This window comes from Scyliorhinus torazame, chromosome 1 (assembly GCF_047496885.1).
Source record: "Scyliorhinus torazame isolate Kashiwa2021f chromosome 1, sScyTor2.1, whole genome shotgun sequence".
Taxonomy (NCBI): Eukaryota; Metazoa; Chordata; class Chondrichthyes; order Carcharhiniformes; family Scyliorhinidae; genus Scyliorhinus; species Scyliorhinus torazame.
In genome coordinates, this window is record NC_092707.1 from 281,474,915 (window position 1) to 281,485,356 (window position 10,442).

A 10,442-nucleotide genomic window follows, 5' to 3' on the forward strand; every position below is an offset into this window, starting at 1 on the left:
TTACGTCATGCCTTGGTAACAGCTGTCGCACTCTGCCTTCACAAATGGACAGTTCCGTGCCCAATGTTGATCTGAGCACCGGTAACAAGTCCTTGTTGTACCTCTGCTACCACTACTTATTAACTAACGACTGGCATTTGTTAATTCTGATTTCCCTTGAGTCATGTTGCGCCACGCCCGTGGACAATGCTGTTTGACAAGCCATGTCGAAAGTTAACTTTGGCAATGTCAGCAATCTCCTGCGATTGCGTTCACTTTTTAAACTATGCAGAAATATGTTCCACAATGCTTTCTCTTGAAATGTTCCAAAATTATGATGAATGGACAGCTTTTTCAAAGGCACAATATGCTTTCCAATGTCCTCACTCGGACATCCTACACATCAGTGTAAAACCAGCTCAACATTATCGCAATGCAGTCACACCTCAAAGCTCAGCACTCCCCGAACACCTTCAGCTGAAGTATTCGGGTGCCAGTCTGACTTTCCCCACTGCTAAAGGTACATGCTTAATTATTGAACTGAACCATCCCAGGAAGAGTGACAGGGATAACAGCTTTGCAATTAGACAAGGCACCATGGATTTGTATCTTCCCAAGCTCACTGTCTCTGGGGATTGGCCAGTTGACCTGCCAGTCAAGCCAGCTACCACCTCCCTAGTTGCTTATTTCCTTGTCAAAAATCCCAATTTGACTCATGTGAATGGACCTGTTGCTGTATAGAACACCCAACTAACTCCCTCCGTGCAATGTGTTAACCTCCTAGTCTCAAACTGATTGTATCTGCAAGAACATCTATCTTAAGGAGATGCTTAACTGGATCTCATTCACATCCTAGGTAAGCATTTATGTTGAGGATTCAATCGTTTCTGAACCAGACTTAATATGAATACCTTAACACAAATTTCAGAGGACAAAAATGTGATTGCAAACGATTGGCAGTGGAGAAACAGACCATTCACCTCAACCGGTAAATACTTATGCTCCACACAAACCTCCTCCTGCTCTTCATTGAATCCTATTGGCCATGCTAAATTACCCTTAGTGTCAAAACGTGAGGTGGTGTTACTTGGTAAGGGGTAGGGTGGAGGTGTGGGCTTAGGTAGGGTGCTCTTTCCAAGGGCTGCTGCAGAATCGATGGGCCAAATGGCCTCCTCTGCACTATAAATTCTATGATTCTAAGAGCATATTCCTTTCTCCGTCCTGATTTATCTAGCTTCCCCTTAAATGCAAAAAGGGAAATTCCTTCTCTCTCCCATGGCCATTGTAAAAGAGATTTTTCTATGCTTTGCATGTTGGCCCTGATACAAATCCTAAATTTTCAGTAATAAATCCACCCAGAGGTTTGAAACATCTTTGTTGCTGTCATATTCACTTTACGACTTAAAATAAAACAAATATCGGGCATTTTTGAAAGTTTTCACGAACTTGAGAGAAAGCAGGAACTAGAACATCACTTTCTGCTGTAACTCAAACTAGAATATCTCACACTCCCAGATCAGCTACAGCAATGATTAGGTAAATCTGTCTCTGCCCTGTGGTGATACAAGCTACAATCCCAATCTCTGTGGGACTACCTTCAGTACAGCCCTGTGAGCTTTCCCTCTTTCCCTGCTGTAATTCGAGTGTGATTGCCAATTCAGTCTGAACTGTGAGCAGGTTTTGCTGTGGCTCCATACTTACAAGAGGATCTGTTGGGATAGAGAAATATTCCAGGAGCCAGACGAGGCAAACATTTGAAAAAAACCCAGAGGCTCCAGAAAGAAAAGGACAGTTCTTCGGTGTCCACAGGGATTCTCCTGATTGTCTGACATGACTTCAGACATAGGTGACCTGGGGAAATGGGCATCATTTCACATCACAGCGCTCCCATGGAAAAGAAATCTACAATATTTAATGGTGAAGTAGCTGGAGAAATTTGAGAACCAGTTGTAGCCACCTAAAACGGCTGATTCCCGATTAATTTGGCCAAAACCCGATATAAAATGGCTAACCGAAAAGGCTGATGGGAAAAGCAGCCAACAGGGCACAAACGGACAGCTGCAGACAGAATAGTGTATTCGGCTCTGGGGAAGTCGGCCCAGATCGATACCTGCGACCATTAGCAGCACATCAACCCAGACATCTGCAGTTTAATCGGCTATCCCCGGGAACAATTGCAACATATTAGCAATTGAATGCCGGGCCAGACCTCTCGGCGCCAGCAGTGGCCGAGACAAAGACAGGTGAACGACCACCCCCCGATCAAGGAATCGCCCCATTATTGGAGCATATCGAACCCAGTGATTGGGAACAAGTCCAATCACTTGGGACTCAGGGTCAAGGTCCGCCCCGAGAGGCGGGAAGCCCCTGGGCCCCAAAAAATAGGGGCCAAGTTCAGATCGACCCTTCTCTCCCTTCTTCTCCTGCTCGCAACCTTCGCAAGAACCATCGACCAGAAACCGTAAGTTTGACTCCAGCGATCGCTACCCGATAGAGACTCCTAGCCATCGACCCGTATCATCCTTTTGAATCCCGCAGGCCAGACCCAATTCGATAAGCCATTCGTTTCCCTGACCTGGTGGGCCATCCCCAAAAGTTAAGTATTGGCCAGTCGTGGTAGGTAGTGATATAGAAATTAGGATTATTGTGTAAGTATGTATTGCTGTACATAATAAATGACCGTTGATTTCAATCTTACTAAGCGGTGTGCTGTCTTATTAATCATAACTCGAGCTGGAACCACGTGGCGGTATCAGAAAGATACCTGGCGACTCGTGAGCAAAGGTGACATAATCAGAGCTTATAAAACTAAGGCTAATAAGAGCAACACAGTTCACTGTGCTTACAGCTGGGAGCCCTGGGTAATTTTCCATGCAGTCGAATGGTAGTGGGTAGTGGGTGCCTGGAACCCGCTGCTGGAGGAGGTGGTGGAAGCAGGGACGATAGTGACGTTTAAGGGGCATCTTGACAAATATATGAATAGAGGGATACGGATCCCGGAAGTGTAGAAGATTTTAGTTCAGACGGGCAGCATGGTCGGCGCAGGCTTGGAGGGCTGAAGGGCCTGTACCTGTGCTGTACTTTTCTTTGTTCTTTGTTCTTTGTCATATGTCTGTAATAAAGAAACGAAAAACGCCTTGCGTTTACATAGCATCCTCCATGGCCTCTGGATGTCCCAAAAAGCTAAACAACTCTTTTGAGGTATAGTCACTTTTGCAATTGGGGATGTCTTCCAGCCAATATGTGCACAGCAAGAGCCCACAGCAGCAATTAAATAAGTGACCAGGTAATCAGTTTCAGGGCTTGTGATTGAGGGAAACATCAGACCGATTTCAAGGCATTCTGAGCTGCAGCGGTAGTGCCATTGAAATACTTACAGTTATTGTAGGAAGAATAATAAAATGCTTCATTGTCTTGGCAGTTCTTTCAGTCATACGTGGACTGTTGACTCTTCCATCACATCAGAGTTACAAGGCTTGATCTGCTTATTCTAGAGTGGACATCCGCACTTGTAAAAGCCACAACAGGGGATGCCCAGCATGACTGCATAAGCTACTGTATCTGGGTTTCGGGGTGGGTCCAACAGGAGGCGAAAATTCTACCCGTCGCACTTCTGCAGGAACAGTGATACCGTGGCATTTTTTCAGGAAGGTTTCTCAGCACGAAGCACAGGCGCAATGGGCCTAATGGCCTCCTTCTGTCATTTTGTGATTCTACAATGGGATGATAGGATCGAATGTAGTCCCTCTGGCCTGTTTGCCATTCAGTAGGATTATGGCTGATCTGTATCCTAACTCCACCATAACTCTGAATACTCATCATTAAGGATGGCTGCATGTTGTTACTTTTACCAATTTAGTCTATTCTGCTTGACTGTCCTTCATTTAATAATTGCCTTCAGCAATATATTCTGCTCCATTTGTTTAGGTTTGGGATTTCCAACAGCGGAGTATTTGCTGTTGGTAGTGAATTACTGAGAACCAACAATCTGATAGGCTGATCAGCACGTACGTAATTGGTTATGAAGTAATGACAGTCTAACTTACAGGCTTGATTGAGAGTCGATAACCTCAGAGAATGTCCATCAACCTAACTGATTTTCCTCAGTTACAACTGACAAGGCAACCCATACGGAGGATTTCCTCTGTGAGTCATCTGGGACAAAATTGAAAGAATGGGATTATGATTTTATTACGCTGAGCTCAAAGGACATCTTTGTCCATTACTATTGTTGCTCAGAAACACCCAGGGTCCACTTTTACAACCACTTTTGCAATTAAGTGTCTTGTCTGTTGTCTGCATTGTGACCGGTTGGCTACGAGTGAATGATGTTCCCTCTCAATGCGTTTGTGTATAAGAAGGTATGTTTTTTCCTCTGCCTTTTGGCTAGTTTTTAACTTTGATTACTCAAGAAAGATATTATGCAAATCTTCCTCCGCAGTCTAAATTTTCTCCTTATCGTGTTCAACCAAAATGAAATCTACATAATCATATTGCACCAAAATAAGATTCTACTCAAAGCTGTCCTGACAGCTGTCTGCATTTCAACCCATCAGCCAGCATTGTCCTTGTGTTATCATGTTTGTCCTCACAAGAAGAATCTTTGTTTTCAATGGCATTGGAGATTTTCAGGAAGGCAGGACTGTAACCAATTGTTGTCCAAAGGCTTTTTTAAGGTGAAATAAAGCGAGTTGTATGTTTATGGATGAGGAGATGTCTGCAAGTCAATGTAGTTTTATACTTATTCTTGGAATGTGCATGTCATTGGCAACGCCAACATTAATTGTCCATCTCTAATTGCCCATGAGAAGGTGGTGCTGAGCCACTTTCTTGAACCTCTGCAGTCCCAGTGGTGTAGGTACATCTACAATCCTTTTTTTGTAGAGTTCCATACAGCTAAGTGCCTTGCTCAGCCTTTTCAGAGGGCAGTCAACAGTCAGCCGCATTGCTATGGATCACATGTAGGCCAGAGTGGGTATTGACAGCAGGACATTAGTGAACCGGGTGGGTTTTTACGACAATCTGGTAGTTTCATGATGACTGTTAGTGAGGTTCGCATTTTATTCCAGATTGAATTTGGCATTTGCCATTGTGGGGTCTGAAGTCATGTCCCCAGAGCATTAGCCTGGGTCCCAGTACAGTAATATCACCATTATGCTACTGTCCCCCAAGTCCAGGGTTGTAAATAGTCAAAAGTGCCAAATGAATTTTCCGTTCATCGCTGAAAGTGACCTAAGAGAATTTAACGGCTTTTGTAGGATTACCAGTTTTCTAATCTTGCAAAAACATTCGAAAACGTGAGCTGGACATTAGAGGGGAGTTTGAAAAGTTAGCACACCAGGTGTGATACCTCACTCAATTGCGGGGGAATGTGAATAATCAGGTGCAGATGGCAGCTAAGTCAATTTGCAGCTCTTCTTTTTTTAATTAAAAAAAAACATTTAGTGTACTCAATTCATTTTTTCCAATTAAAGGGCGATTTAGCGTGGCCCATCCACCTAGCCTGCACATTTTTGGGTTGTGGGGGCGAAACCCACGCAAACACGTGGAGAATGTGCAAACTCCACACGGACAGTGACCCAGAGCCGGGATCGAACCTGGGATCTCAGCACTGTGAGACTACAGGGTTAACCCACTGCGTCACCATGCTGCCCACAATTTGCAGCTCTCCTCAATTTCCATTTAATTTTAGAAGCCTGCTTTTAAAAAGAGATCTGGGGCGAAATTCTCCGGTATCGGCGCGATGTCCGCCGACTGGCGCCCAAAACGGCGCAAATCAGACGGGCATCGCGCCGCCCCAAAGGTGCCCCAACCTTAAGGGGCTAGGCCCGCGCCGGACTAATTTCTGCCCCGCCAGCTGGCGGAAAAGGCCTTTGGTGCCCCGCCAGCTGGCGCGGAAATTACATCTCCGGGCTGCGCATGCGCGGGAGCGTTAGCGGCCGCTGACTGCATTCCCACGCATGCGCAGTGGAGGGAGTCTCTTCCGCCTCTGCCATGGTGGAAACCGTGGCGAAGGCGGAAAGAAAAGAGTGCCCCCATGGCACAGGCCTGCCCGCGGATCGGTGGGCCCCGATCGTGGGCCAGGCCACCGTGGGGGCACCCCCCAGGGCCAGATCGCCCCGCGCCCACCCCCAGGACCCCGGAGCCCGCCTGCGCCACCTTGTCCCGCCGGTAAGGCAGGTGTTTTAATTTACGCCAGCGGGACAGGCATTTTAGCAGCGGGACTTCGGCCCATCCGGGCTGGAGAATCGCGGGAGGGGGCCCGCCAACTGGCGCGGCGCGATTCCCGCCCCTGCCGAATATCCGGTGCCGGAGAATTCGGCAACCGGCGGGGGCGGGATTCACGCCAGCCCCCGACGATTCTCCGACCCGGCGGGGGGTCGGAGAATCTCGCCCCCGGACCGGAATTCTCCAGTCGTTGGGATTCACTTTTCCTGCTGGCAGCGCACCCCTGCCAGTGAGTTTGGTGGTGGCGTGGGGTGGTTTCAATGGGAGATCCCGCCACCAGCGAACGCCGCGTGGCAGAGAAACACTCAGCTGGGGGACTGGAGAATCCCACTCAAGATTCTTTCCTTATTTCTGCACCTGATGCTGTCTAGATTTTGAGTTCATTTTCATTCACATCAGGGGCGAAATTCTCCCCAAATGGCACGATGTCCGCCGACTGGCGCCCAAAACGGTCCCAATCAGATGGGCATCGCGCCGCCACAAAGGTGCGGAATGCTCTGCATCTTTGGGGGCCGAGCCCCAACATTGAGGGGCTAGGCCGGCGCCAGAGGGATTTCCGCCCCGCCAGCTGGCGGAAACGGCTTTTGTTGCCCCGCCAGCTGGCGCGGAAATGACATGTCGGGGCGGCGCATGCGCGGGAGCGTCAGCGGCCGCTGACAGTTTCCCGCGCATGCGCAGTGGGGAGAGTCTTCCGCCTCCGCCATGGTGGAGACCGTGGCGGAGGCAGAAGGGAAAGAGTGCCCCCACGGCACAGGCCTGCCCGCGGATCGGTGGGCCCCGATCGCGGGCCAGGCCACCGTGGCGGCACCCCCCGGGGTCAGATCACCCCGCGCCCCCCCCCCCCCAGGACCCCGGAGCCCGCCCACGCCGCCTTGTCCCGCCGGTAAATAGGTACTCTAATTTACGCCGGCGGGACAGGCAATTTATCGGCGGGACTTCGGCCCATTCGGGCCGGAGAATCCAGCGGGGGGGGGCCCGCCAACCGGCGCAGCCCGATTCCCGCCCCCACCGAATATCCGGTACCGGAGACTTCGGCAACCGGCGGGGGCAGGATTCACGGTGGCCAACGGCCATTCTCCGACCCGCTGGGGGGGTCGGAGAATGACGCCCCAGAGCAAGGCTTAAATTAAACAAGTAAGCTGTTTGAGGAGAATGAAACTTAATGGACCAATAGATATTCTTCTTCTCCTCGGTCTATCTTCTAAACTTGCGATCAAAACTCAGCTCAGAATCTCACCTCTCGTGCAACTGGCAATTGGCAAAACATTCCTCAGATATCTGTAAAGGAGAAATGCCTGATTCGAGTCTCGCTCACTCATGAGAGAGTCATACTGTTTCATACCTGCTGAACTGTGATGGGCATGAGATGAAAATGTTAAATTATATTTTCTACGTCTCTGTCGGTGAGCTGCATTTGTAATGAATGAGTGCAGGGTCAAAGACAGGGCTACAATATGCCGAGCTCTGGGTGCAGTTATCCACAAGGACTAAGGGATTGTGGAATTAACCCTCAAATCTGTTCTAAGTCCCACTCTATTAATGACATGACTATTAATGCTACAATTTTGCATTTGCCAGGCAAAGCTACATCCTCTGTCAAGGTACGAGCTGTCAACTCAGAAGCAAGGACTCCTCCCCACTCTGAAATAAATTATCAGGGCGCTCGTGGCAAGAAAGAGGGAGAGACTTACACAAGTGAACATACAATTCAAGAACCTTTTAAAGAAGAGAATTCCGAAGATTTGGTAGCAGAACTAAGTGACTTGAGAAAACTAGAAAATTCTCAACTGTCCAATTTCAATGATGACGAAGAGGATGAGGAGACACTAGAAATGGACAGCACCATGCAGCTCGCAAAACAAATTGAGGTTATCATTAACTTGAAAACAAAGGTGGACCGCAGCGACTGCAGCAGTGAGAAAGACCTGGAGCACAGAAATTCAAATGAAGCTCAGATCTGAACAAAGGGAATTAAATGAACATTTAAAAAAATAAATACAGTAGTATTGTCCATGAATTTAAAAATCCAAATTGTTTCCTTGTTTAGTTTTCGCCACACGAAACAGGGTAACAGCACTTTGAACAATATTTGACTGATATGAATATGTTTTGAATCAAGTGTAAACTGAAGCCATATTGGTGCCAGTGATTAATCACTTTTGACTTTAATGCTGATCTTGGATGACAACTAATGAACTGATGTGAATCTCAATTTAATTGTGCTGTTGTTCCCTTGCAAAGGAGGGGAACACCATGGGGCTGGATTCTCTGCCTCCCCAGCCATGTGTTTCTCCGCATGCGCCATTCTCTGGTGGTGGGATTCTTTGGGCGCGATTCTCCCAGCCCCGCGCCAGGCTGGAGAATCGCCACAGCCGCGCCACGCCAGCGTGCGATTTTCCGAGGTACGGAGAATCGCCGGCATGTGCGCCGGCGCGTTTGGTGCGGCGCCGGTCGTGAGCTGCTGTCCGCGGCCGGGCTGCCGATTCTCCAGCCCAAATGGGCCGAGCGGCCGTGCGGAAACGGCAGAGTCCTGCCGGCGCCATTCACCCCTGCTCGCAGCCGACGGGAACTCTGCGCGTAGGGTCGGGGGGCGGCCTGTGGGCCGGGGAAAAGTGCTCCTTCACCGGAGGGGGGGGGGGGGGGCTCCGATGGGGGCTGGCCCGCGATCGGGGCCCACCGATCGGCTGGCCGGCCTCTCCCCCCTGGGCCTAGTTTGTTGCGCGGCCAGCCCCATAACCCCCACGACATGATGCGTCGGGGCCGGCGCGCTGAAAAAGTCCCCTGCGCATGCGCGGGTTGGCGCGGCCCAACTGCGCATGCGCAGGTTGGCGCGGTGTCCATTTAGCGCCGGGAAGGGAAGCTGGAGTGGCTTGAACTGCTCCAGTGCTGTGCTGGCCCCCTGTGGGGGCCAGAATCGATAGTGCCCGCGCTCATTTCGCGCTGTCGTGAAACATGATGGCGTTCACGACGGCGCGAACACTTAGTCACCATTTCAGAGAATCGCGCCCTTTATTCCTGCCACTAGTCAATAGGATTTCCCATTGAAGTCACCGCACACCACCGGGAAACTCACAGGTGGATGTGTGCCACTGGCCGGAACAGAGAATTCCAATGGCCGGAGAATTCTGGCCCATGTTAAAATATACTGAGTGCTATGACTTTGTTGGAAAATACCCATGTTGATAGTAACATAATTCTGATGGGATTATTTCATTGACAGAGGAGATACAATAACAACCTGCATTTATATGGCACCTTTAATATGTAAAAGGTCCCAAGGCACCTCACAAGAGTGAATATCCAAAACAACTTGATACTGAGACATAGGAGGAGAAATTAAATTTTGATATTTTAAAATAATCTTTATTGTCACAAGTAGGCTTACATTAACACTGCAATGAGGTTACTGTGAAAATCACCTAGTCGCCACATTCCGGTGCCTGTTCGGGTACACGGAGGGAGAATTCAGAATGTCCAATTCACCTAACAGCACGTCTTCCGGGAATTGTGGGAGGAAACCGGAGGGTACCCACACAGAAACGGGGAGAACGTGCAGACTCCACACAGACAGTGACCCAAGCTGGGAATCGAACCTGGGACACTGGTGCTATGAAGCAACAGTGCTAATCACTGTGCTACTGTGCCGCCCAATTAGGACAGGTGAACAAAAGGTTGGTGAAAAAGACAGGCTCTGAGACCCTCTTAAAGTAACGGGGGGGGGGGGCGGAGAGTGGTAGGGAGTTGTGAAGTTTTAGGGAGGAAGATCAGGGCCCCTGGCACCTGAAGACAACTGCCAATTGTGAAGTGATTTAAAGTGATTAAAATTGGGGAGGCACAAAACTGCAGCAGCAAGAGATCTCAAAAGGCTACACTAGAAGAGATAATGAAAGAGGGAGGGAGCATGGCTATGGAAGATTGTAAAATAGGGATGAGTGCCATGGTGTGGGTGAATAGAACTCGGTGCAAGTTAGAACACAGGTAGCAGAGTTTTGGAGTAGTTCAAGTATGGCAGGATAGCATTGGAATAATTGAGAGTATCAACTACAGGCTGTATATTTAATTATGGTATCTCTTAATTGTAGATCTGTTATACAATGATAATGCAATGTTATTTAGCAATCATTCATTTCAATTTGTCATAATTTTAGTTCATTTCACATTTTTAAACATTGCACCCTGAGGAACTCATAACATTAATACTAAACACATTAATGGACCTTAGCAGATCTTTTTGA

The 10,442-nt window shown here is 48.7% G+C and overlaps 1 protein-coding gene across 1 annotated transcript in view; it reads left to right on the top strand.

The window, feature by feature from the left end:
• Positions 1-8,203, top strand: part of LOC140421802 (uncharacterized) — a 239,234-nt gene extending 231,031 nt beyond the window's left edge. Inside the window, exon 7 of the mRNA XM_072506704.1 lies at positions 7,786-8,203. Within this exon, the coding sequence (XP_072362805.1) occupies positions 7,786-8,168 (383 nt within the window). The 3' untranslated portion in view covers positions 8,169-8,203. The remainder of the gene's footprint in view (positions 1-7,785) is intronic.
• The last annotated feature ends 2,239 nt before the right edge of the window (positions 8,204-10,442 follow it).